The sequence below is a fragment of the Ictalurus furcatus genome, chromosome 7 (assembly GCF_023375685.1).
Source record: "Ictalurus furcatus strain D&B chromosome 7, Billie_1.0, whole genome shotgun sequence".
Lineage (NCBI taxonomy): Eukaryota > Metazoa > Chordata > Actinopteri > Siluriformes > Ictaluridae > Ictalurus > Ictalurus furcatus.
Window position 1 is genome coordinate 22,297,356 of NC_071261.1, and position 27,064 is coordinate 22,324,419.

The window sequence follows — 27,064 nt, forward strand, 5'->3', positions numbered from 1 at the left end:
TCCTAAGGGGAAATGTGTGTGTCCATGTCCCTCTGTGCCGGCTGCAATCGGACTCCTACCGGGAACCTCTAACCCGTCACACACACACTCGAGGCAACATTCAAGTCAACAACTTAATCATTCCAGAGAGCAAGAGAATGCGAGTTAGGTTGCCAAATAAGAGAAAATCGAAAAGAATAAAAGCGGTGATGACACAAAGAGAAGAGCGTTTGCTTTAAAAGATGAAGAGGTCAAGAGAGAAAGGACGATACAAAGGCTGAAAAGATGAAAGAGGAAAAGAGTGAGGATTGTAAAACAGAGAATGAGTGATAGTATTTACAGTCCTGTTCTGCTTTGTTTACCGGGCCTGTTTATGAGCTGCTTTTTTGTACAGAGCGCCCGAGCTCAGCCATACTGGTGCTCTTTTTTTTTCTTTTCATTATTAAAAACTTTTTCTTTTTTTTTTAACCGCAATAGTTTCGCTACATCCTCCTGCACACCCTGTATTTCTGCTGGAATCTGGATTACTGAGCAACCCTTAAAACCACATAACGTTTTGTCTTGGAGGTATAGTGCATTTGTAATTAATGGTCAGTGTTTTGTGAGTCTCTGTATGTCTGAGTCCTGCAGTGACGTCTGGATGTGATCTCATTCCAGTGTGGGACTGTAGAGAACTAGAAGGCTCCTGCGCCATATGCATAATGACCTCATCATGAGTCTGTTGTTCATGAAATTGTCAAAGGAAAGACTTTTTCACAGGTTGCATGAGTTCTTTGCACAGCTCAGTGTCTCCAGGTCATGCCGTGACTGGGAAATCAGGCCTAATATCTGGTCGATCATCGCTCATTAATATGTCGTACCTTTTTGTCATATCACATTTGAGATTTCATCCAAAATTAACTTCTTGTCTTCTCTCCTTTTCCCTTGCTACAAGTCCTCATTTAGATCCTGTGACAAAATCCCATCTCCGCTTTTTCAATGTCGAGCTTTTGCGCTTCATATTTGAGCAAGGATTATTTCGCTCCACTTACCACCTTCAGCCGTGCGGCTCTGTCGACAGTGTTCGGTGTTTTAACACAAGCTCGACTTAAAAGCTTTGTTCTTCGCCGTCTCCCGTGAATAACAGGGCGACTGCTGGAAAAGCCCGAGTTCAGAGCAGCAGATGGTTCGAAAGTACACTCATGCAATTGTTTATAACGTTCTATTTTCATTTTCTCCTCAGGAGACCGAGATTGTGGACATCAGCCATATCAGAGACACCAGAACGGGGAAGTTTGCCAAGATACCAAAGGTACTGTGTATGTAAGAGAGTGTGATTTTACATTAACTGTTTTATAGCTTTAATGGTCTGTGTGTGTGTGTGTGTGTGTGTGTGTGTGTGTGTGTGTGTGTAAGAGAGCATGTTTGAGTGTCATTTTATAGCCTTAGTGTTTTTAACCTTTCTGTGTGTTAGTGTGCTTTTTCAGGTCTGTGGAATTAAACCTGAATAAATAAGAGGCATGTATAATTGTACGTACATTCCTTGACATACTAGTATATACTAGAAAATTCTAGTTGGAGAAACCTCATTGAGCGTCCACTCTGAGGTCGTGTCTGCCTGCTCGGTGCGGTGTCCTTAGGAAGGTTTATTGGCAGGCATTTCTGGACGATGTGCTTATGTTCGCAAGATCAGACCTCCCTGACTGACCCACAAAGCCCTGTGCCAGGCTTTACAGCCCTCCAGTGAGGGAGAAATATCCCCACCCCATTAGCTCTGCCAATTCAATTCCATTTGAACGGTATTATATTGTCACAAAGCAGCTTTATGGAAATCCGGGATGTAGATTTATATCCCTAATGAGACTCAAAGGAATCAGACTGAAAAGGGAGCCGGTGCTCTTCTTGGTCACGTGGGATAGTGGGATGTTGGTCATTACAGTATCCATGTGTAGAAGAGGAGCGTTAATACAATGCTAAGTGCGGTGAAAGTATCTTCAGTATGAAGATATTGCGAGGAGTCCTGGGATTAGCCCAGGACACAGGTCTTCAGGATTACAGCAGCAGATCTTTGGAAGTGTAAGTTAGTGGCATCCAGGTAGGATGATTCAGTAGAGCAGGAACGTGAGTCTTAAGCATAAACAGGTCAGCCCCAACACAAACACACAGACAAATGCGTGGACATTTATACCCACACAGTGGCCTTCCACTCTTATCACTGTTCCAGCGCTTGTGCAGAGGAAGCCACGCTGGCTGCGGTGTAACGACTTCCTGGAAGTGTTCGGTGTCTCATGCACCCAGGGATGAAGAACGTCTATTTCGCTGAGGTCCAGAATCTGACTGTGTGTGTGTGTGTGTGTGTGTGTGTGTGTGTGCGCGTGCATGTGTGTGTAGGATTCACGTGTGCGTGAAGTGCTGGGCTTTGGAAAACCAGAGGGCAATGCGGAGGCTAAGCTAGTAACAGTCGTCTACGGCAACGACCTGGTTAACCTCTCCTTCCTTAACTTCCAGGCCATGGAAGTGGACGTTGCCAAGGTAACCACAGCAACAAACACTTTCTTAGGAAATATAATAAACATAATTATTAATGGGGTTTCCCTTTACATCTCTCTCACACTGGTTTATTCTGTTTACTCATTGTTTGTGTGTGTGTGTGTGTGTGTGTGTGTGTGTGGGGGTGTTTACTGTATCTCCAGGTGTGGACTGAAGAGCTGTTTAAACTTGCCACAAACATACTGTCCCACAATGCCTCACGCAACACCTTCTTACTCAAGGCGTGAGTATTGGGTGTGTGTGTGTGTGTGTGTGTGTGAATGTCTCTGTGTTTTTGTACATATGTAGGGATGTAATGAGCTGCTGATTTGCATCGACTTAAAAGGCAGTTATTGAAATGAACATAGATCAGTTATTATTGTTTACAATTTATTAGAATTGATTATTATCAAACAAGGACAGATAACTGGTATGAAAAGACACACACACTTTTAATACTCACCAATTATACAAATTTCAATAAGAGCCAGAATATGTACAATATGTTTTGTGTACGTTTATTAGCTATATGTCAATGCAAATTAATTTTGTGTGTGTGGGTAAACATGTCCTTATCATTAACGGCGTGTAGCTTGTGATGTTTTGCAGTGTTTTACATGGTGCTGTACATATGCGGTAACACACACATCTGTCACATCCTCTGTCACATCTGCTCTCTTGCTCCTCTTTATTCAACCTTGCAAGGCTACACTCGTCCTCCAGGCCAAAGAGAAAGAGCTATAGGCTGCTGTCTCATTCTGTCCCCAATATCTTGGGATCTGATTTTAAATAAAAAAAATTAAGAAGTAGTAGTAGTAGTCTGAAATCGTGAGCTGTGATTTGATGCTCTGATAACAGTTGCATTCTTATGCTGCCTTCACGCTCGTCAGATCCTAATCTCACTTGTTAATACGTAATTATGAAGTCCTTGGATGCGTATACTAAAAAATACAGATTTAACTTCAATGCGTTGTGACATGAAATATGAAATTTAGATATTTTGTAAGCTCCTTTTCATAATTATAAATTGAAGGTATGGTTATGTCTAGCTTTCAGGTGGGAAATAAATGTAAATATGATCATTCTAATGGCACATGAACGCAACATTACCCCATTAGGATTTTTTTTTCTTGTTGTTTATTATTATTTTTTATTTTAATGTAATAATGGATAAGGCAGTTGATACAAAACATTACAATGGTTCAAAATTGGCGTTACTTTCTCAAATCAAATTCTTCCCCAACAGATACACCAAGCTAACACTGCAGGTCACCCAGGATGGGAAAATCCCACTAAAGAAGTGAGTAGGAGCTTACACACACGCACACAGCTGTTTTAATTTCACCACATCTTGTTTCATAAATTTGGTTTTCCTTCCCCTCTGTACTTTTGTTTTCAGTTCTGCTGTGTGAAACTGAGTAGTGCACGGGTCTCAAAACAAAGTGTATGCAGGATTGGATAAACTGATGTTGCTCATAATAATACTCAGAGTTCTCCTATGCTCTCTTTCTCAGTATTCTGAAGCTGTTTTCTGACAAGAAGCGAGTGGAATCAGCGCTGGAGCAGTTCAACCCAATGGCTAACAGGGTATTCACTCATTAATCCATCATTTATCCCTCATGCAGTTAGTGCTCATGTCTTTCCCCTAGTCCCCTAGCGCTATATAGCTTCCTCCTTATGTGTGTGTGCGTGTGTCAGTCTGGCTGATTTTAGTATGCTTCTCTAAACAAGCATGATTTTGTGACTGTATACATCCAAGTAACTGACATGGCCCAAAGTTCTCTCTTGCCAGAGCGGTGAATTCAGGAGCAGTAGAGATTGTATCCTATTCTGGCACTTCTGCATGCAGGTCTAATTTTTTTCCCTCTTTCGGCTGCTCCTGCCACAGTGGAGCACCCGTCCGCATAATTTAATTCTGGCCCAAGTTTTACGCCGGACGCCCTTCCTGATGCAACCCTTCCCAATTTCCGGGCTTGGGACCCGGCACTGAGAGTGCACTGGCTCATGCAACCCTCCAGTGGCTGGGGTCGGTTCCCTGACCGGGAATCGAACCCGGGCCGCGGCGGTAAGTGCGCCCTGCATGGCGGTCTAACAATAAAACAAAATGAAAACTTGCAAACATATCATCAAATAAAACATAACAGACCACGCAGTAGCAGTCTGGTCAGCAGCCATGACAAAGATGATGGAGCCCTAGCACATTCATAACACGTGAAAAAACCCGCAATTATATAAGTTGGAGCTGTGACATTAGCACTTTCAAAAACCTGATGAGTTTTAACATCCACACACAGTAAAAATAGAGTTGTAAATTAATAAATAAATAAAGCTTTGTTTTCTGTGTCCCAAAACCCATTTTATGTGTGCATACAGTAGGAAATCAAAACAGAGAAAAAGCTACGTATTCCAAAAATATCCACGTGTGTACAAGCGGACAGGGCCCCCGCGTTATCTGCTAATCTAGGTAGGTAAATATACGCAGTGATCTGTGACCAGCATGCAGTTCATGTCACGAGAAGTAAGAAATGAAACAGCTCAGGAATTGCTTTGATTCGGCCGTCGGCACGAGCACGCTGGTATTCACAGTCATGCCGATATATTCCGTATAACAAGTGCAAGATTGCTTTTATACAACATTTTTATAAATAAGAAATTAACATTGAGTAACTGACATCCAACTGGCTTACGCCAAATAATCAGTTGTGTTTGCATTGTGAAGGGGAAATGGATCCCGAAGAAGCCACACTCACTTTATAGCCTGTATAGGTTAGCTCTAGCTCACAATGATTTGTACATTCCTGTTAAAGGTTGGCTTCCCTCCTTGCTTTTCATCTTCATCTGACAACGTTCCTATTTTAAGTCAGAAGTTACATGAAGAATGTATCGTTTGCTATGTCCGCTCATGATGATGTTAACGCTACAGTAGTAACAGTGGAAGTGTCGCTTGAACTGTCGTGCCGAACAAGCAGAGGGATACGCACAGAGAAACGTCACTCTTGGAATGCCACTCATCCAATTAAATGAGTGGACCGGAATTAACTGCTGTATAATTTACTATAACAGCATGTCCCGAATTGTTTTTAATCCTATTATATAACAGCCGACGATTACAATTATTAATTAAATAAAGAATGGCGCTATACATTTTTTTTCATTTATAGTGTTGTTTATCACTTACAGTGTACTATAAACAGCTATAAATAGTCATTCACTCACCAGCCTCTATTTTTGTTTCTTCTTTTGGAGAGTTAATCAACAAAAACAAAATGCAGCTTGTCATGTTACCAAAAAAATGTCCTGATGACTTTCCCATGTCTTAAAACTTTAAAGTTGAGGTTTTACCTCTGACTGTTGCAAAGCGCTGACACTGGAGACTCCTTCCAAAAATGGCAAATAAATGTCTTCTCACAGAAAACTCCACCATATCCAACAATCACATGTTTTTTTGGTTTTTTTTTCTGTTTATGTGGAGAGTTCACCATACAAGGCAGTCATAATTGTTGCTATAGAAAAATAACTTATTAGATCTAAAGCATTAATATATACACCTGTGATTTAGGGGTATAGTCATTTCTATCCTACTGACCAGCCAGAATGGAACATTCAGCAGCACTGTGGAATTAAAAGGGTTTTTTAAACACATAATGCATTTTTACCGTTACATGATGTATTTCCAAATGAAACCGATTCTGTATGCTCAGTGTTCGCTGGGGTGGAGGGAGCGTGAGGTTTAAGATGTGGAATGATATTGGATTATATTATATTCCCACCTGCACCTGCATAGTGATAGAGTAAATTATAGTGATAATGATACTTTATTGGTCACATATACATTATAGCACAGGGAAATTCTCTTTTCTTCACATATCCCAGCATGTTAGGAAGTTGGGGTCAGAGCGCAGGATCAGCCATGATATGGCGCCCCTGGAGCAGGGAGGGTTTTGCTCAAGGGCCCAACAGTGGCAGCTTCCGATCGGTGACCCAGACCCTTAACCGTCAAGCCACCACTGCCCCCTTCAAGCCACCACTAAATGCTGATGTGTAGAGTTGGGGAGGAAATCATTTTGGTATAAGATTACAGAAAAAACAGGAATGTCTTCTTTTGAAACTGATGATTTGTTCACAAATTGTTCACAGTGTGACCTGGGGCAATAAAATAAACAACAAAACAAGGGGGTTTGTTTCAGATTGTCCAGGCGGCCTGGTTACTGCAAGCCGTTAAGCTGTAGCACACTGCCCCCAGCTGGTGCACATCAGAATTTCAAATCAGACTATGGTGAAATTACAGGGCAGGGGTGTCAAAACGTATCTGTGAGGCCTCTTTTTATTTTTCATGCCACCCTGATTCATTAGTCTATTTTTGTATGAGGGTTTTCATCTGCTTGGTTGGAATGAAAAGCTACAGCCACACAGGTCAGCTAATTGGACAGTCCTGGTGTAGGGATGAATATAAAGCTGAGTCTCAAATGCTGTTCTTTGTGCACTAGTGGGGTGTTCACACAGGGCAACTCGGACAGATGTGTTGTGTTAGTAATACCTGGATGGTATACTAAATGACATAATGAAGTGCGATACTTTTTGTAGATTAAGAAAAAGGGCCGGAGCTGTCAAGGGTGGAGGCTGCTGCTGAATATTTTTAAATAGCTGACGCACCAAGCGAGAGTATTGCTACGCTACAGTCGTAAATTGGTAGCAAAAAGTTTTGGCTGCTCTGGTGCTTGTCAGTTACAGAAAGTACAGCACAATGACGTTCCGTTTAGTGAAAAATGTTTAACATGAGATTAATAATCTAAAAATTCCAGCTGCTAGATGCTACTGTATGTGATGGGTAGTATGAGAATTATTTGAGACACAGCCTCAATGTTCAAATTAAGTCTGACATAGGAATTGACCATTACTATGAAAGTTATTATTGCCCTCATGGAAATCTGGTAACCCCTGTCCTTTAAAGATTTGATATTGCCCCATGAAAACCTTAGATCAGATGAATCAAGTGATTATTTTATTTTTTTGTATTTAGACCACTGCAAAACTGGAGCTTATCCACTGACCGCAATAGTGTATAAGTACAAGTCTTTTCTACACCATCAAAGCGTTTAAAAGCTATTTGCTTTGTCTCCCTCAGGCAGACGGGATCAAGCTGGAGGAGTTCACCTGGGAAAAGTTCCAGAGCTTCGTGAACAACCTGTCTGTGAGGCCCGAGATCGACCGCATCTTCGTGCAGCTGTGAGTGATGGACAGAGGAGGAGAATATTCCGCTCATTTAATTCAGATTTTATTTATTTATTGTAAGCTGTAATGAAATGTAAAAGGGATCATTTTAAGTGATGTATACCACATGACTAGCATACATTGTGTGTGAATACCACACACAAGAACGTCAACACATTTCCCTGGACTGGGGAAGTTAATAAGGAAGGAATAAAACAGTGTAACCTGCTTCTGTGGCAAAATAGTCAGTGACAGAGTGGTGTGGATTATATCCCTGAAGTTGTTTATTTTTCTATTACAATACATAGAACACTTTTTTCATGAATCAGAAATCACAGCAATTTGCCAACTATAGTATGGCACATCATATAGTTTGTGGTTAAAATTCATGTTGTGGAATATCTGCCTTCCTGTTATCACTTATGATATATAAAATAGTTTTTTCTTGTTTTTTTTTGCCAATACATTGAAGACATTTGGGTTTGAGATCAAAAGATGAATATGGGATGATGGATCAGAATTTCAGCTTTTATTTCCTGATGATTACATTTAGGCATGTTAAACAACTTGGAACATGGCACCTTTTTGTTTGAACCCACCCATTTTTTCAAGTGATCACAAATATTGGAACACATGACTGAAGGGTGTTTTTTTGCTTCCCAGGTGTGTTGTGTTAGATGGATTGTCCTGTGTAGTTTGATTAATTGATTGAACAGTTAATAGCTCTGAATGTCTACTCTTGGATTAAGACCTGGGCTTCACCTGTGAAGACTGCATTTGTTGTTAAAAAGGATAAACCAACATGAAGACCAGAGAGCTGTCTATGGGAGCAAAGCGAGGCATTTTGATGCTAAGAAAAAAGGGAAAATCGATGATTACTTTAAGACTATCTGTTCCAATACTTTTTGCATACCTAAAAATTGGATGCTCTGCCACTAAAGGTGTTTTTTAATGTGTTTTTTACATGTTGTTTAACACATCTAGATGTAGATATCAGGAAACGAAAGCTGAAATTCTGATCTATCATCTCGTATTCCTTTTTTTTTTATCACAAACACAAATGTTTTCAGTGTATAGCAAAAACAAAAGAATTGGCCTGCTGTTCCAGCACTTTTGCACGAGACTGTAGATTTAAACGTTTTCCCTCACTAGCCTCCATTTTTCTGTCTCTTGACGTTAATAAGAAAAAACACAGCTTGTCATGTTGCTGAGGAACCGCGACGTCCTCTGTTATGAAGACTCCTCCGTAGCGGAAAACATACTGACCATTACACAGCACTGACACTGAAGAGTCCTTCCATAAATCTTAAATAAATGTCTCTTTACAGAAAACCTCACCAAATCAACTAATTATACTTTTTTTTTCCTCTGTATTAAATACCAGCATGTATTTTAATCTTTTTATTGGCCACCATACATGCCCCTGTGAATTATCAGTTGTTATAGAAACGCTAAGATATTCTAAGGAGCACATATAAATATATTAATATATTTTAATAATGAATTAATAATTAATATAATTTAAGAGTTAATATAAAGCTGTGATTTGAATTAGAGCCTGTACTATTGTCAGAACTGAACTGTAACCGAACATTTACTTAATAACTTCTGAACAGTCCGATGCAGCAGTTTAAGAGTGCCGTGGCATAACCGTAGTATACTTTTCATACATTTGTAAACGAAGCTTTTTCTCTGTAGATTGTCATTTTAGAGATGGGACTACTTTTTCAGAGGGATTTGTTTGCGCTTAAGTAGTTGTGTGGTTCAGACGGTGCATTAGTACCACAAAACATTTCACTTCATTGCTCTAGCGTTGGAAGATTTGATAAAACTACATAAGAACCGCTTTAGTACGACTCTCTCATGTGTGTCTTCTCCCAAAGCCAATTCACATCTGACACATTTTTTTATCTCATGTCTGTGACACAAACTGTGGTAGTGTCTCAGCACATGGACATACTGATATTGATTCACCTCAACGTACAATGCACATACTGCAGACGTGTGCAGGTACACAACCAGAGAAAACAATGCAATGATTAAATGAAGTCAAATTTATTGCACCGTGTTGTTCCTGAGCCTAATCAAGAGTGTGTTTGTGTGTGTGTGTGTGTGTGCACGTGCACAGTGGCTCTAAAGGGAAGCCCTTTCTATCCCTGGATCAGATGTTGGACTTCATCAACCGTAAGCAAAGGGATTCGCGGCTGAACGAGGTGCTTTACCCACCGCTCAAGCGAGAGCAGGTACGACAGCTCATGGAAAAATACGAGGCTAACGCCCGCCAGCTGGAAAGAGGTAAACACACACACACATACACACATACACACATTAGGAGTTACAGTGGGAGGAACATAATGAGATAATTGATGTTAAATATGATGGTGTGTGTGTGTGTGTGTGTGTGTGTGTGTGTGTGTAGACCAGATCTCTCTAATGAGTTTCAGTAAATATCTGGGAGGAGAGGAAAACGCAGTGGTTCCCTCCGAGAGGTTCGACATCATGGACGATATGACCCAGCCGCTGTCTCATTATTTTATCAACTCTTCGCACAACACCTACCTCACAGGTTTGTAAAACGTCCTAAATCTGAAATACCGTCATACTCACGATTCCCTGCAAACATCAAAAATCCACAAAGTGCATTCTCTACCCGCTCGGGAACAACGTTTGCACTCTGACCTAGTGCGCTGCTTTGTGGACATGGCTCCAGTGTGGGAAAACTCAGATGGGATTCTTGGATATTTCTCAGACGTTTTCTCAGATAATTGTACACGAGGTCCCAAAAGTCTCCATACATAGGGGACTGTGTTTGCCAGCACCCCATCGGTTGTGCCTTCATCAGTGGATATTGGTGGACGTCTACTTCTCGGTCGGTCCATAACACTTCCAGTCTTAATGAGTTTGTTAGTAAGTTTGGCAACTGTGTCGTGTGTGATGTGTTTGCCGTGTTTCCTATTATAGTCCATCGATAACTAGCGACAGCTTCTTGATCCAGCCATGAGAACCATTTCAATACATTCTTCTTTTGTCAAAGGCGTTCTTATAGGCTATCTGGGAATATACATACATAAATATATATATATATATATATATATATATATATATATATATATATATATATATATATATATATATATATATGTGTATGTGTATGTATGTGTATGCTAAAAGGTGTTCATTTCCCCCTGAGTATAGAGACTTTTTTGGGACACCCTAAACTGGATGTCCTTATAACCATTTTAATTCCATGTCTTTAATTATTGTTTCTGCAAAATAGCCATTGTTTTCCTTTTATTTGTGAACCAGTTGTGCACTTTCTCTGGAAAAAAAAACAACAACTGTTTTCTTGGTAGGAATGCATGAATTACAGTATGATTAAGTTTTAAAATGCAACGAGAGTGATTACAGAACTCAGTGAAGCTGCAGTGGTGAGTTTCTACCCAGTATCCTTCAAACGGTGATGTGTTACATTTTTTTATTTGTGTGTGTGCATGCGTGCAGTGGGTCAGTTAACAGGTCTGTCCTCAGTGGAGATGTACAGACAGGTTTTGCTCACCGGGTGCCGTTGTATCGAGCTGGACTGCTGGAAAGGTCGTCCACCTGATGAGGAGCCCATTATTACACACGGCTTCACCATGACAACCGAAATTCCCTTCAAGGTGCAGCCATCTGCCCGAGTCATTCTGTTCATCTCTCTTCAACTGTGTCCCATATTCACTTGTTTGCATGTAGGTGACGTTTTCCCCTTTCCACTCTGTCTTTCTCTGCAGGAGGTGATTGAAGCCATTGCTGAGAGTGCCTTTAAGACCTCTCCTTACCCCCTCATCCTGTCCTTCGAGAATCATGTCGACTCGTAAGTGTAACTCTCAGGCTCTACAGTATGTTCGTGTGTGAGTGTAATAATTACAGAAACAGCCAGACTTGATATTTAAAAAAAAAAAAAAGTAGCATTGATATTATTATGAAATTGATATTATATTGTCTTATACCACAATGGTTTTGAGCTCTCAAATCTGATTGGTGAAAAGGTTTCGCACTCCTTCTAATACCTTATTGTTTCTGTAGCAATGGCTAATTCACATAATCTTAATCTATCACTTTTAAAAAGATTACAGAACTTGCTGTATTTGAGGTATAATCATTGATATGGACGTTTTCCACATTTATTTCACATTTATGGAAGGAGTCTCCAGTGTCAGCACTGTAACTGTTAGAAACTTTTCCACCATGAGAAAGTCTTCAAGATGCCGCATTTTGCACGTTGCTGTTTCTTTGTAAGATGAAAAGCTGCGTTTTTTTTTGTCTGATTAATTTCATAAGCGAGAAAAAAGAGGGGCTGATGAGGGAACAACTGATTATAGCTGCTATAATGTAAGTGATAACAGGAAGTAACTTGTCTTATGAACTTTCCACAACGTTAGATTTATAAAAAAAAAATAAAATAAAAAAAAAAGTCTGATGTGTCATTGTTTAATTAATTAAATTATTGTGTCAGGATTAGAGATCGACCGATATTGATTTTTAAAATAACCAATACCGGGCGCATGGTGACTTAGTGGTTAGCATGTTCGCATCACACCTCCAGGGTCCGGGGTTTGATTCCACCGTGGCCCCGTGTGTGCGGAGTTTGCATGTTCTCCCCGTGCTGCGGGGGTTTCCTCCGGGTACTCCGGTTTCCTCCCCCAGTCCAAAGACATGCATGGTAGGTTGCTTGGCATGTCTAAAGTGTCCGTAGTGTATGAATGGGTGTGTGAATGTGTATGTGATTGTGCCCTGCGATGGACTGGCACCCTGTCCAGGGTGTACCCCGCCTTGTGCCCGGTGCTCCCTGGGATAGGCTGACCCTGAAAAGGAGTAAGCGGTAGAGGATGGATGGATGGAATAACCAATACCGATTATTAGCATGTTGATGTGCCCGATAACCGATATGCAGAACTGATATTTATTTATTGTTTTACTTCTGGTTTGGACACAATGATAACACCACCACTGAACAAACCGTATTATTTAGAACAATTTTGTGAATTTCACTTCCTCCTTGCATACAAAACATTAAAAAAAAAAAAAACCTTTTATTTATATACCAATAAATAGTGGGATCTGAACAAGTGTTTAAAAAAAAGTGCACTGTTACTTTACCTGTGCACACCGTTGACCGTCTCTCCTCAGATACAGTGCTGCAATGGCAGTCCTGCATGCAATTTTCAAAAACGCCCACAAGATGGCGCCATTTATCGGTGGATCAGATATTACAAAACCGATATCTGATTATGGAAAAATGCTTAAATATTGGGAACACCGATTATCAGTCGATCTCTAGTCAGGATATGCTGTTGTATGACTTTAGGTGGTCGTTGATGAATTTCTGATATCTGCACACCCCATCGTGTTTTATGTCACATGGTCCTACTGAATAATATATCGCTCTTCCTGTCATACATTTTATTGTCTAAGCTTCTACCAAGCATAGCTCATTTTAACTTCTCTGCCCCTCTGATTTCTTCATTATCAGCGCACGGCAGCAGGCTAAGATGGCGGAATACTGTCGTTCCATATTCGGTGACGCGTTGCTCATCGATCCTTTAGAGAAATACCCGGTGAGTGACAGGTGAAAGGCAGGGCAACTTTCCAGCTCGAGTCATGCATTTTTGGTTGCGGTAACATTTTGTCATTGCTTCTGCAGGTCTGTAATGATTCTGCTGAATGTCATGGACTGAATGTGATTACCTCTCTATTGTTCATTGCTCATGATGTTGCCCTAATAGTACGTTATAAGGAAATGTTCATTGTAGTATTGATTGCAGATCAACGTTCCTTGCAGATTTATGTCCTTTGCTGATTGCATCAGTTTTCAGCATGGCTAGTGTAATAAAGATGTTTGGCATGTGGTTTGCTACAGCTGGTCCCAGGTCAGCCGCTGCCCAGTCCTCAGGAGCTGTTGGGGAAAATCCTGATAAAGAACAAGAAGAAGCATCACTACCGCACAGCTAACGGAGGCAGTGTCAGACGCAAGGAGGGAGCAGACGAGCAGGGCTCATCTCTTAACGGTGAGCGCACGCACTCGGGCGATAGTACATCACGTTAAAGTTCTCCTTCACACGTCTCACGATTCACTCTCACTCAGAAAGTGCATCCAGATCATTGTGCTGTTCAGCCATACGCTGTCCCAATCTTTTATCGTTTCCATTTCCATGTTTGCTGTCAGAAGCTTCCATGTAAATTTCATTTACAGAAATGGTTGTTATTCATAAATCCCATTTTCTGTCTGATTGTGTCATATATCCATTTCATATCCATGCATAATAAGATTTGTGTTTAGATGCGCCATTGCCTGAAGGGGAGACAAGCCAGATCATGTCCAATGGGGGCGAGAAGCTTGCAGAGAGGATGAGCAAAGACATTGACATGCGGAAGTCCATTGGTGGGTTGGGACTTGATTGACATGTAGTCTCCACCAGTCACTGTGCAGACTAATGTCAGGGTGGTGTCGTTATGCCGTGCATGCATTGTTTATAGTGTTTTCATGTGAAGTTTTTAATGCTGGTTTACTTGTGTTGAAGATCGGGGCGATGGAGATAGTGATGACGAGGAGGAGGAAGAGCCAGTGGCAGACCCCAAAAAGCACCATTCAGATGAGGTAAATCAGCTCGATTACCTCTCTCTCTCCCATTCTCTCACTCTCTCTCTCTCTCTCTCTCTCTCTCTCTCTCTCTCTCTCTCTCCGCCTTCTCTCTCTCTCTTTCTCTCGCTCTCTTCCACCCCTTCTCTCTCTTTCTCTCTCTCTCCCATTCTCTCACACTCTCTCTCTCTCTCTTTCTCTCTCTCTTCCCCTTCTCTCTTTGTCTCTCTCTCCCATTCTCTCTCTCTCCCCCTTCTCTCTCTCCCCATTCTCTCTTTCTTTCTCTCTCTCTCCCCCTTCTCTCACTCTGTCTCTCTCTCTCCTTCTCTCTCTCTCTAAAAAAAATTCTCCCCACTTCTCTCTTTCTCTCTCTCTCTCCCATTCTCTCTCTTTCTTTCTTTCTCTCTCTCCCCCTTCTCCCAGTGTCTCTCCCCCGTCTCTCTCTCTCTCCCCTTCTCTCCCCCCCTTCTCTTTTTCTCTCTCTCCCTCTCTCTCTGTCTCTCTCTCCTCTTTTTCTTTTCCTTCTCTGTCTTCATTCCTCTGCTTCTCTTCACCGTAATTAGAAGATCGAAATTTCGGGCTGATATTTTTTGTAAATTAGTAATGATTTGATTCAGTCCAGTTCACTAAAAAGCATGTTTTATAGGCACTGAAGTGTTAAGTGTGTTTATTTTGAAGTAATTTAATTTTTTTACATTTCAAACATGAAAAAAGTTTTATTTAACATTTATTATTGTTATTTTTACATTTTTTTTTGATGTTTATCTTTGGGTCCAAATGACCCATTTCACATTTCCAATGCTAAATATAACATCCCCTACTTTATGTGCTCAGCTCAATTTCTCTACAAACTTTTTTTAATCATGTTTAAAAGTCATATTTATATTACTGCATTAATGTTTTGGGTTCTTTTCTCCCTGTAATAGTAACATTGCTCAGTAATGAACATGAGGGTTAATATTGAGGCAGATGCATCAAGTGGAATTTGAATTGATTCATTGGGATCATTCACACTCAGTCTGCTCTTTTCCTCTTCTTCTTCTTCTTCTTCTTCTTCTTCTTCCGTCCTGCAGGGAACAGCATACAGTGAAGTCAATGCTACAGAAGAGATGTCCACACTGGTCAACTACATCGAACCAGTCAAATTCAAATCCTTCGAAGCAGCAACCAGTGAGTATTGACACGTGTGTGTGTGTGTGTGTGTGTGTGTGTGTGCTTTTGTTCTTAATTCTTGACTATAGCCTGATAAATGTGTGTGCTTGTGTTGTCAGAGTTCCTCTCTGGTGTAGTATGTATTGTACTGTTATTGATGATACTTATTTATTTGTAATTTTTTATGTGGTTAGAAAGGAACAAGTATTTTGAAATGTCATCCTTTGTGGAGACCAAAGGCATGGACACACTGAAGAATTCCCCCATTGAATTTGTGGAGTATCCTTTCCATTTGTGATAGTATATTTACTCATACTCAGCTAATGTCTTGTGTAAGATCATTGTTTGTGCATGACACCATGTCACTGTGAGCGTGTGGTTTTGGTTTTCCTGAACTGTGTGTGTTCAGATACAATAAGAAGCAGTTGAGTCGGATCTATCCCAAAGGCACGCGCGTGGACTCCAGTAACTACATGCCTCAGCTTTTCTGGAATGTTGGCTGCCAGATGGTGGCGCTAAACTTCCAGACTCTCGGTGAGTAATCGACGTGATCCCTCTCTATCTATGTAAAGCACCCAGTGGACCTGGACATCACACACTTTTACACTCGTATGTAACAAGCTGAAGATGCTGTGTAAGAGGGAGGTGTTAGAAGTCTAGTTTTTGTTTGTGTGCATCAGTGAGAGGGTTTTAGTCTGTAAAATTCAGTTAATGCACCGCTATATTTAATTAAAGCCAACATATTTCAGCCATGTTATGCCAAGGTGTAAATAGAGGGATGTTGTCATTGTTAAACTTTTGAATGCTTTTTCTGATTGTTATTTTTGACCCCTATGACGCAGGGGTACACTTGAGAGTAGTCTGGAATGAAGTGAAGAAAGATTTTTTTATTTTTTGCATAACACTACAGTGATACTGAACTGATGGATGAACTGAAGAGAGGGAGAGAGAGAGGTCGACTTTAAAGCCCACCCACAGAGAAAACTGATAGGTCTAGCTAGCAGAAAGAGTGACCAATCAGGATACTCTCTCTGTCACTCTCTCACTCTCATCACTCACTCTCTGCTCCTATTGGTCTCTCGCTCGCTCTCAATCAAATCGATTTCCAGGATATTGTGTAGAATTTGCGGTCACCAGGGAGCCGCTGTCGGTATACGGGAGACTCCAGGAACTTCCGCGAGAGGTGGGATGTCTGTTTATGCTGTTATTTATTTTTTTATCTTTCTTTTCATGTTACACATGATGCAGACTCGACTGTACTCGGGAAAAATGTGTCAGTCCGTGTCAAGTTCAAGTTCAGATTTACCCGAGTGCACATGACAAGTCCGAGTTCGTGCATAATTGGACTCGAGTCCAAGTCTTGGCACCTCATCCAGGGTGTCCCCCGCCTTGTGCCCCAAGTCCCCTGAGTCAGACTCCAGGCTCCCCGTGACCCTGTGTAGGATAAGCGGTACAGAAAACACATGGATGGGTTTGCTTGTTAGTTAGAATGTTTGTTAGTATGTTTGTTTGTTAACTCGTTCCAGGGTTCGTAAAGTGCTTTGCATTTAAAAAGCCACAAAGTTCAAGCTTATGAATTAAGATGAACACGCTGTTATATGAAGCGTCTTTTGTGTGTTTGCGTCAGATCTGCCTATGCAGCTAAACATGGGTGTGTTTGAGTATAACGGCCGCAGTGGCTACCTGCTCAAGCCTGAGTTCATGAGGCGCGCAGACAAACACTTTGACCCCTTCACTGAGAACATAGTGGATGGCATCGTGGCTAACACTGTCAAGATCAAGGTAGTGTGTGTGTGTGTGTGTGTTGTGTTTATGTAGTTCATCAAATATTATGCAGAGTCACTATATGTTTGTGTTGATTTGTATATGTATTTGATGTCTCTCGCACATTTAGATTATGTCCGGTCAGTTTCTGACTGATAAGAAGGTGGGTGTGTATGTTGAGGTGGACATGTTTGGACTGCCTACTGACACCAAGAGGAAGTACCGCACCAAAACCTCTAATAACAACTCGATGGACCCAGTCTGGGAGGAAGAGCCTTTCGTCTTTATTAAGGTCACTACTGTGCAGATATTGTACATATGTTTACATGTCTTATGGATTAGAGCAGTACAAGATATCATTTGTTAAATGTCCTTGTTAATGTTGGTGTTTATATTACTGCAAATCATAAAAGTCTACAATATGTAGATTGCTAAAGTTTGCATAGGTTGCATGTCCTGAGCAGTCTGAATCGTGATGAATCGATCGTGAAGCCTTCATATTGTGCAACAAACAAATCCTTTTTCCATAACCAAGCTCTAAAACAGCAATATAATCATTATGCTAGATTTTGTCCATGTTGTTCAAAGTCAACATTAATTTTACACAAGAATGTATGATCCTTTACATTAGAAGGTTAAAATCTACATTATCTAATCTCTCTCGCTCTCTCTCTCTCTCTGTCTGTCTCTTTCTCCCTCTCTCTCTTTCTCCCTCTTTCTCTCTCTCTGTCTCTCTCACGCTCTCTCTGTCTGTTTGTCTCTTTCTCCCTCTGTCTGTCCCTCTCTCTCTGTCTCTCTCTCTCTCTTTCTCTCTCTCTCTGTCTGTCTCTTTCTCCCTCTCTCTGTGTTTCTCTCTCTCTGTCTCTCTCTCTTTCTATCTCTCTCTCTGTAGGTGGTGTTGCCCACACTAGCATCACTAAGAGTAGCTGTCTTTGAAGAGAATGGGAAGTTCGTAGGCCATCGAATCTTACCAGTGGTGGCTTTACGTTCAGGTCAGTGCTAGGTTTGCGACAAATACATGCCTAAAGCCAGTCTTTCAAAAACTTGGCAGTGAGTTGCGGTGAAAACAACTGTAACATGCCCACATGCCTCTAAAATCCTCCTCAATTTCCTGTAGTCCAGGCACTATTACCACCTGGAGGAGAAACATTATCTTGAGCTTAAAAATTGACATTTAACTGGAAAGCGTTTGTTTTGCAGAAGTTAATGAGTTTTTCAATGGCATGTAATCCGTTCTACACACAAAAAACACACATATACATGCTTAACTGTGGCCATATTTTGTGATTTTTTTAGTGAAGTTGTGTGTACTCTGCGTGTGTGTGTGTGTTACAGGATACCATTACATTAATCTGAAGAATGAGCTCAATCAGCCACTCCTGCTAGCCTCTCTCTTTGTATACACTGAAGTTCAGGACTACATTCCCAATGAGCACCAAGGTAAGACAGCACTCCATTTACCCCATATCCCATGAGCACCAGCAGGAAACGTCATCTACATTTTCCAGGCCATTTTTACTGAAGTTATGTATCTGTTTCTCTGTCTTGTTTGTAGCTTATTTAAAATGTCTTATACGGTATAAGCATACTTTGCAGTACAGTACTGTGCAAAAGTCTCTCTATTGTTTTTTGTTTAGTACAAACTTTGTTATAGACTTTTATTTTATGACTTCTACATTATCGAATCAGTACAAAAACATTTTAGATTCCCAAACATTAGTTTTCCAGCACAAAATTAAAAATGTTTGTATGTTAGTAAAGAAAGCAGCAGATTATGTAAGAGACACTTTTCAGATAAAAACAAAATGAAGGCTGCTGGGATTTACTGCAAAAATAAGAAGCAAGTGTGACAGTCAAAGTCTCCAGAAGAACCGTGACTGGTTCTGCAAGATGCTCAGTAAAACTTAATAAAATAAAACTTAATAAAACTAAAAATAAAGCTCATTTCCTTATAAAACTGGACTAATTGTACCCGATATTACTCATTTTATTTTTAAACGAAAGGGTCACACCAAATATTGACGTTGTTCCATTTATTACCATTTACTGCTCTTTAGTTTGTTTGTTTTTATGTAGAAACATCTAATTGCATTATTTTTGGAGACATTTTTGATCTACAGCATTTCTCTGCATGTGACTTTTGCACAATATGGTATATCTTACTTCCCAGTACCACTTTCATGTATGGGTGAGTAAATGGATCATAGTACTCAGCAGTTATTTTGAAAGCAATACTGTTTTATTACATTTTAATATTTATAACATTCTAATTTAAAATTGTAATATAAAAATCATTTTTGTTTGACATTTCAGGTTATTTTATAGTGTTAAATCCTATAAATGTGTTCAATCCGATGATAACGTCATGTGTAATATATAAATCATAGCGGCTGTTTTATGCTGCAATTCATTTGATTATGCATGATTTTCATTTATTCATACACAGGCCTGAATATAAAGCGTTTCAAAACATGTATATGTAGAATACATGGAGAAAATTCACATATTGCTGCATATTGGTAAATATTTTATAAGGGATTTTGTAATATATCTTTAAGGTTTGCAGCAGTTTGCATTCACAGGAAAATAAATGTTCTGGAACCTCATCTTGTCTTAGTTCATAACCTTGTGGATGTAAGAGCTTTATTACAGTGGATTTGTGCAAATTATTGTTGTTCTTCCCAAATTCAATGCAGTGGAGTACAGAATAACACAAACGGTCTCTTTCTTATTATTGTGTGTGTTTAGAGTATGCCGAGGCTCTGACCAATCCAATCAAGCATGTGCTGGATCAGAGAGAGAGGCAGCTGGCTGTTCTCATTGAGGACAACAACGAGGTCAATAAGGTGTGTGGCAATATTTGATGTACTTTATTATAATATCAACCAATATTGAAACATGTCCTCTGTCTTATCTGCTGTGTGTGTGTGTGTGTCTGTGTGTGTTTTCTTGCAGCGAGTCCACGTAAAGCCAGATGAAGGAGAGAAACCGGATTTCAGCATTCCACCTAATGTTGAGTGCACGTTCATTTTGCCTCCAGCGCCCCTCCCACCTGCGGTGGCTGAAGTATTGACTGCTCCAGGTAAAAAAAACAGCAACAACACAGTAACATTAAAACTCTTGGCGCCTGCTCATTTGCTGTCACATATTTTGAGATGAATCCATGTTTTGTGAGGTGTGTGTGTGTATACATATGTGGGCGTGTCTGACATGACATACCATCTCCCCTCATGCTTGTATACTGAGTGACCTGCTTATCACTGTGTGTAATACTTTAGCCCAGAAAGAAGACCTGGTCCTCAATATATTAACAGGTAGGGCATCATCATCACCATCACCATCACCATTCACAGCATCAAACTCGGCGCGATGAACCAGGCCAAATTTCTCTCAATTTGCACTTGTGCGTTTGTATTACAGTGGTAGAGCCTCAGTCCATTGAAGAGCTGAAGCAGCACAAGTCCTATGTGAAGTTGTTGAAGAAACAGTGCAAAGAACTGAAGGAGCTCCGCAAGAAGCACCTCAAAAAGGTACACACACAATTTTCCTATGTCAGGACACAATGATCATTTAGCTGGAAAACTGCCAACTGGTGTTTTGATAGAAATGAGTCTAAAAGTGGAACATGTGGACTTAAACAATATGCTTTTTTTTTGCTTTATAACATTTAAATATTAGGAATAGCATTCTAACAGTAAAAAAACTTGTTCTGCTGATTTTAAAGTCCAACCACATTGTATGTGTATATTGTATGTGTCTGTTAGGTGTGGGCCCTCAGTAAGGAGCAGAAGATGAGATGCAACCAGCTGAACTTGGACATACAGAGACGCAAGAGTCAAGTGGAGAAAAAGCTGCGGCTCAGCGTGAAGAAAAAGTACGGGGGAAATAAAGAAAATGGAAGCGGGTTCACAGTATGTACTTCATGCATTATTTACTGACTGTGTGTGTTGACAGTGAGCCTGAGGAGTCTGTGAGGACTGAGCTGAGTGCTCTGGAGGTGGAGCTGGAAAAGCAGACCGTGCAACTGAGAGAGTGGCAGATGCAGGAGCTACTTGAACTGCGAAAGAAACAACACCAGCTGGAAAGAGAAAAGAAATATGCTCATCTCGAAGAGGTGCTACACACACACACACACACACACACACACAGTGCTTTGCAGTCTCTATCAGAAACATATCATCATAATAGTACACTAGGTCAGCGACTAAGACTAGGGGAGGTTAGTACAGCATGAAAAGAAAACAAATTAGTCATGGGATTTAAAAAAAAAAATAGAATAACTAAGTGCTAATTTAAGTGCGTCGTGAAGACATAGGTTTTTAGTCTTCATTTGAAGGCATCCAGTGACTCAGTTATTCAGACGGCCAGGCAAATTTATTCTACCACTGGTGTACCAGTACAGAGAAGAGTCTTGATGCACGTGTTCCTTGTACCTTGAGGGATGGTGGGTCCGTGCTGCTCCTGTTCTGCAGTCAGTATCGAATTTTTAACCCTTTACTGCATGATGTTGCCAAATGACAGCATCATTTTTTATTCATTTTTTATAAAAAATAAAAATTGAGGTAGTAATACAAAACAAAGAGGGCTTTAACTTTGACATAACCAAAAAAAAATGCCATGTCACGTAACCCAGAAGTGCTGTTTGCACTTCCTTTTGTGAAATCCCATGGCATGGTGAAGGTCATCATTGGAGGGCTCTCAAAATGTGATAAATGTTTTAAACTTTAGGTAAAATTACATAAAGGAAAAAAATGCAACGCTATCTGATATAAGTGAACATTTATTTTTTGTCATTTAAACAAGTTTATATATTTCGAATATTCTGTTAAATTGTAAAATGTAATTGTTGCCGTATGGCAACATGTAATAATGGAACCGTGGTAAGTGCATTCATGTACTGAAACACGCCTACATAGTAAAAAAAAAAAAAACTACACTAGACATCTCTAATCGTATATTTACTTTTTTTTTCCACATTCAAAGTAAGAAACACTGTTGTAGTTTCAGACATTTTGCAATTGCACATTATTTTCTAAATTTTAGGTTTCAAGAGAAAGAATTAAAAAGATACTTCACCCAAAACATGTATGGATTTATTTTTTGTATGTAGTTTAAGTGAGTAAATCCAACCACTTACTTTTTTTTATAATTGTAATTCCTTTCTAGAAGATATAACTTTTACATGCATAATAGGTGACAAAAAAAACCTACAATTTGTAATCTGGAAAATTGCCTCAGTGAACTGATTCAAGTAATAAAGCATTTTTGTAATGTACATGTAATACTTCATGAATGTATTTTTCTCACTTTTTGCTTTTAGAGGTAATCTGATTAATTTTGGTTAAATGCAAAAGAGCAATATATTTCAGTTTAGTTAAGCCTGTAGTTTTCAGAAGTTTTATCATGTTAACAGATTCCCCATGCTGCTACACATATATAGTAGAAGTGCTTTTATTAGTGGAAGCAACATGTTTATTGATCAAATGAATAAAATGAAAAGTCAGCCATTTTTCTTTGTAAATATATCTGAAACTTGAATTAAAAATACTAAACTACAGGGTGTTAAAAAAAAAAAACGAATTTAATTGAATGACACTGAACCGTGTTTGTCTTGCTCCTTCACAGTCGTTCAAGAAACTAAAAGTAGTCGCTGAGGATTGCCAGATAAACCAGATCAAGAAACTCAAGGACATATGTGACAAGTAAGCCACATCTCCTCCGCCCATCTATCTTCTCTCTCTCTCTCTCTCTCTCTCTCTCTCTCTCTCTCTCTCACACTCACACACACACACACACACACACACACACACACACACACACACACTCTTCTCTGTTAGTGTGTGTAACTTTAACTGTGTTCAACACCTTTCCATCTCACCAGAGAGAAGAAGGAGTTGCAGAAGATTTTAGACAGAAAAAGGCAGAACAGCATTATTGAAGCCAAGAAGGGGGATAAAGACAAGGCTGAGTCGTGAGTAAATTCTCTCTGTAAACAACTCCACTTCCACCTTCCTCAGACCAGCTTATATTCTATCTATTATATCTAATGATTAATTATATCATTCATCCAACTGTCTCCTAAAATCTTTCCTTAGGAAAAATATAAAGTAGCACAGAAAGCAAGGTTTGCAGGGTGACTGAGCCATGGTCACATGACAGTATCTTGCTCTCCATCAATAGTCTCTCTCTCTCTATCTCTCTCTCTCTGTCTGTCTCTGTCTCTGTCTCAAGGGAAGTGAACGAGATAAATAAAAAGCATATCCAGGACTCCGTGAATTCACTGCGCAAGGTGAGTGTTTTTTTTCATATATTTCAAATGAAGTCTCCTGTCAAAGTAGAACCACATCTCTCTCCATGTAGCCTTGCTGTCACAGATATAAATATACTGTATGTAGGGTAGGGTGATCGAGGAAACATTTTATATCAGGGTTTCTTATATCAAAATATTGGTTTTGTATAGTATACCTTTTTTAAAAATGAAAGTCTGAAAACTAACATGAAGTGACTTTAAACTTTAAGTTTAATTGACTTGAAACTTGGTCTCATTTACAATTGTAAATGTAAAAGGTACTGATGACATTGCAAAAAAAAAAAAGAAAGAAAGAAAGAAAAAGCTAATGTTCTCCAAATCCTATTTAGTCCAATAATTATTTCCTAGCTAGCTCTTTGTCTTAATTTGGTTTCTTGTGTAGATTTGAGGGACACGGTCAGTCTGTTTATTTATGCGGTATCTGAATGTGATGCCTGACTAATGCTTGACAGATCCCTAATTGCACATGTGGTCAGAATGGTATAATAACACTGTGGCAGCACTTTTGTGAAACTTGTGCATTAACTACAGTACCATTCAGTAGTCCCCATTCAGTCATTATTCACAAGACATTGAATGCCACAAGCATAAATCAGCGTTAAATTCAGTCCCTCCAGGATTGTAAGGATAAACTTCATACAGCGAAATCCTGTATCGAGTGATTAAAGCCGGACAAACACTCGTGCTACACAAAAAGTTCTAAAGTAATGTTTCAAGGCAACTACACGCCACTGTATAAATTCCTTCCACTGTCTTAATTTGACTAGTTTTTCAGCACCATTGCATGCATATCAACTTTAATAAAAAAAATGTTCTCCTTCCAGTTGGATGAAACTCAGGAGAAACGGCAGGAGAAGCTGAAGAACCAGCAGAGAGAGCTCTTACAGAAAATAGACGAGGAGCAACCGCTGGTCTGTCCATCCTGCTCTTCTTTCATGCACGCACACACACTTGTCGCGCTCCTCTTTGACTTATTGTTTACTTTATTTCCATCCCTCATGCCGAGTGTATTTCTCACTGCAGCACCGGCTACGACTGGAGCGCGACTGCGACGCCGAGCTCGAGCGCTTACCTGAGGAGATCTGCCGCTACCTGCAGGGCGAGCTAGAGAGCAAAGGCCTGCGCAGCGATGCCCTGTTGGGCCAACTATCCAACCACAACAGTGCTGGCTCGGGCCCACCCTCCAACTGCAGCACACCCCCTTTCAACTCACCCTATCACAACTCAAGCCTGGATAACAGCACAGCCTCGCTGGGCGACTCCTCATCCTCCAGCACCATCACGTCTGAATCGGAGCTCACGGCCATCTAACTCCTACTTTATCACTCCTGTCTCATCATGCCATTTTTCTCACTGGATTACGGTGATAGAAGTAGTATTACTGAAAGGTGTTTAAATGTTTTTAAAGGATTTCAGTAATGTTTTATTTTTCACATACCCCCTTTGTAGTCCGCATCTTTTTTTTTATTGTTTTTTTTTCTTATTTTTCTTTTAACCAAAGTTCTTTTGGATTGTTCTCTTGCTTTAACCATAAAATATGTTTAAGCATATAAGCAAACCATGTCTGTGTTAAGCACTTGTGGAATGGAGGGAAAGTTGTTTGTTTTGTTTTTAAACAAGAGAGACTCTTATTTATTTCTGTGGTATGATATGATGGAGATGGGAGCGTTCACTGTAGTGCTCCGCATTGTCCAGCAGGTGGCAGTGTGGCTTTAGTGGTGGCGTGAGTTTAGTGACTGGGAGCTACGACGCAGGGCGTAATCTGAATGGTACTTGTTTACATAATAATGCACAGATGGGCAATCCTATAAGCCAGGCCATCATCTCTCCTCCCTACGGGACTATAAAGTTAATTCCCACTGCATATTTCTGCAGCGTCCGAAACACATCACCGTAATTGATATTTTGTGTGTGTGTGTGTGTGTGTTTGGTGGGCCTCGGGGGTGCAAGGGAAAGATTATGGATGTGATGAATATTGTTTTGTTTTTGTTTTTTTCCAGTAATGCATAGTTCCCCCTCCCCCTGTCTCCCCGTCCTCCTTTATCCCACCATCACTCCATATATATGTCTCTCTCCTTCCCTACAGCTCTGTGTGCGGTGTGGCTTAATCTAATCCCTGCTCTAATTCTGTGAGTAATTGGTGTGCCAATCCCATACGCTGCACTTCCAAAACCACTTCCGTTCAGGAAACTGGACGTTGTTTCTGTTGTTCATGTCAACTCTTCACACTCTGAATAATTCGCTAATTCCTGGTGCTTGGTTTAATAGAATGTGAAGCTAGAAGAGTGTGTGGTATGAGGGGTCAGGTGTAGCCAGTTTTAGCCATGTTACCGTACATACATGAACGTGCAGTACATGTGTATATAGGGTTCAAGTCATTTTATTTTAGAACTTTTAATGTATTCGCATTTTAGGTTGGGTCTCAAATGGGGATCTGGTTTTTCTGAACCCGTAGTTCATCTTCATTATGCTTTCTTCTTCTCGCTGGCAATTCAAAGAGGCTCCAGAGACGGCAGGTCAGATTTCCTCGTCGGCCCGTATAAATGAGGGCTCTGGATCGGCCAGACGACTTATTACAGTTGCACTTTTGGATGGAATGGGGTTGTTTACTATGAATGGGGGGGAAAATAAGCCAGTAGGCTACAGAATTCCAAATGCAGGGAGGCAGAATATAGCAGCTTCAACAGATGTATTTTAGAAATGAAGGGATATATCAATCCCACATGGGGCTGCCACTAGCTTGAACCTATCGATTAGTGTTGAATCGGATTTGACATAGTTCCCAATCTGTTCCACACGTATTTATATCGTGCTCCATAACGCCCTGTTGTGTTTCACATCACATTGCAACAGATCCTCACTCTCCCCCCACCCCCCACCCCACCCCACCCCAGCCCAGAGAATCAGCTTGGTTACTTAGAGCATGCTAGTATCAGATTGGTTAGAAATTGATGTGAAAATGAAAAATGGGATAGGTACATCCTTATGGAAAACCTTTGGATATTTTAAGCTAGCCAAAAATGATTTCTAACAATATGTTGATTACAATATGCTTAGTGGTTAGCGCATTTGCCTGGCACCTCCAGAGGTTCAAACCCTGACACCACCCTGTGTCCACAGAGCTTGCATGTTCTTCCTGTGCTTCGGGGGTTTCCTCCGTGTACTCTGGTTTCCTCCCCCAGTCAAACGACATGTATTGTAGGCTGATTGGCATTTCCAAATTGTCCGTAGTGTGTGAGTCTGTGTGTGATTGTGCCCTGTGATGGGTTGGTACTCTGTCCAGGGTGTCCCCCATCTTGTGCCTGGAGTTCCATGGGACAGACTCCAGGCTCCCCTGTGTAGGATAAGCGGTATGGAAAATGGATGGATGGATGTTGATTACAACATGTGTCATGCTTTGCACATATTTTTCACTTGCATAGTAAAGCAAAAGTCTAGAATAAATGGTCTGTCTAGCCTGATCCTCTGTTTCCAACCTGTGAGCACACTCTCATTCCCTAAAATCCCTGCACCTTTTCCTC

The 27,064-nt window shown here is 40.4% G+C and overlaps 1 protein-coding gene across 2 annotated transcripts in view; it reads left to right on the top strand.

The window, feature by feature from the left end:
- The window catches only part of plcb3 (phospholipase C, beta 3 (phosphatidylinositol-specific)), a 72,314-nt gene extending 46,229 nt beyond the window's left edge, over nt 1–26,085 (top strand). For both annotated transcript variants that reach the window (XM_053629263.1, XM_053629264.1), the window contains 32 exons: nt 1,202–1,270; nt 2,350–2,490; nt 2,652–2,731; nt 3,734–3,787; nt 4,002–4,074; nt 7,613–7,713; nt 9,827–9,993; nt 10,118–10,264; nt 11,200–11,357; nt 11,469–11,551; nt 13,211–13,295; nt 13,598–13,745; nt 14,018–14,119; nt 14,259–14,335; nt 15,391–15,487; nt 15,664–15,748; nt 15,879–16,003; nt 17,097–17,251; nt 17,364–17,525; nt 18,126–18,225; nt 18,569–18,673; nt 19,982–20,079; nt 20,189–20,315; nt 20,512–20,547; nt 20,654–20,763; nt 20,998–21,107; nt 21,188–21,347; nt 22,859–22,935; nt 23,115–23,204; nt 23,465–23,522; nt 24,368–24,454; nt 24,567–26,085. In XM_053629263.1, the coding sequence (XP_053485238.1) occupies nt 1,202–1,270; nt 2,350–2,490; nt 2,652–2,731; nt 3,734–3,787; nt 4,002–4,074; nt 7,613–7,713; nt 9,827–9,993; nt 10,118–10,264; nt 11,200–11,357; nt 11,469–11,551; nt 13,211–13,295; nt 13,598–13,745; nt 14,018–14,119; nt 14,259–14,335; nt 15,391–15,487; nt 15,664–15,748; nt 15,879–16,003; nt 17,097–17,251; nt 17,364–17,525; nt 18,126–18,225; nt 18,569–18,673; nt 19,982–20,079; nt 20,189–20,315; nt 20,512–20,547; nt 20,654–20,763; nt 20,998–21,107; nt 21,188–21,347; nt 22,859–22,935; nt 23,115–23,204; nt 23,465–23,522; nt 24,368–24,454; nt 24,567–24,854 (3,555 nt within the window). In that variant the 3' untranslated portion in view covers nt 24,855–26,085. The remainder of the gene's footprint in view (nt 1–1,201; nt 1,271–2,349; nt 2,491–2,651; nt 2,732–3,733; nt 3,788–4,001; nt 4,075–7,612; nt 7,714–9,826; nt 9,994–10,117; nt 10,265–11,199; nt 11,358–11,468; nt 11,552–13,210; nt 13,296–13,597; nt 13,746–14,017; nt 14,120–14,258; nt 14,336–15,390; nt 15,488–15,663; nt 15,749–15,878; nt 16,004–17,096; nt 17,252–17,363; nt 17,526–18,125; nt 18,226–18,568; nt 18,674–19,981; nt 20,080–20,188; nt 20,316–20,511; nt 20,548–20,653; nt 20,764–20,997; nt 21,108–21,187; nt 21,348–22,858; nt 22,936–23,114; nt 23,205–23,464; nt 23,523–24,367; nt 24,455–24,566) is intronic.
- The last annotated feature ends 979 nt before the right edge of the window (nt 26,086–27,064 follow it).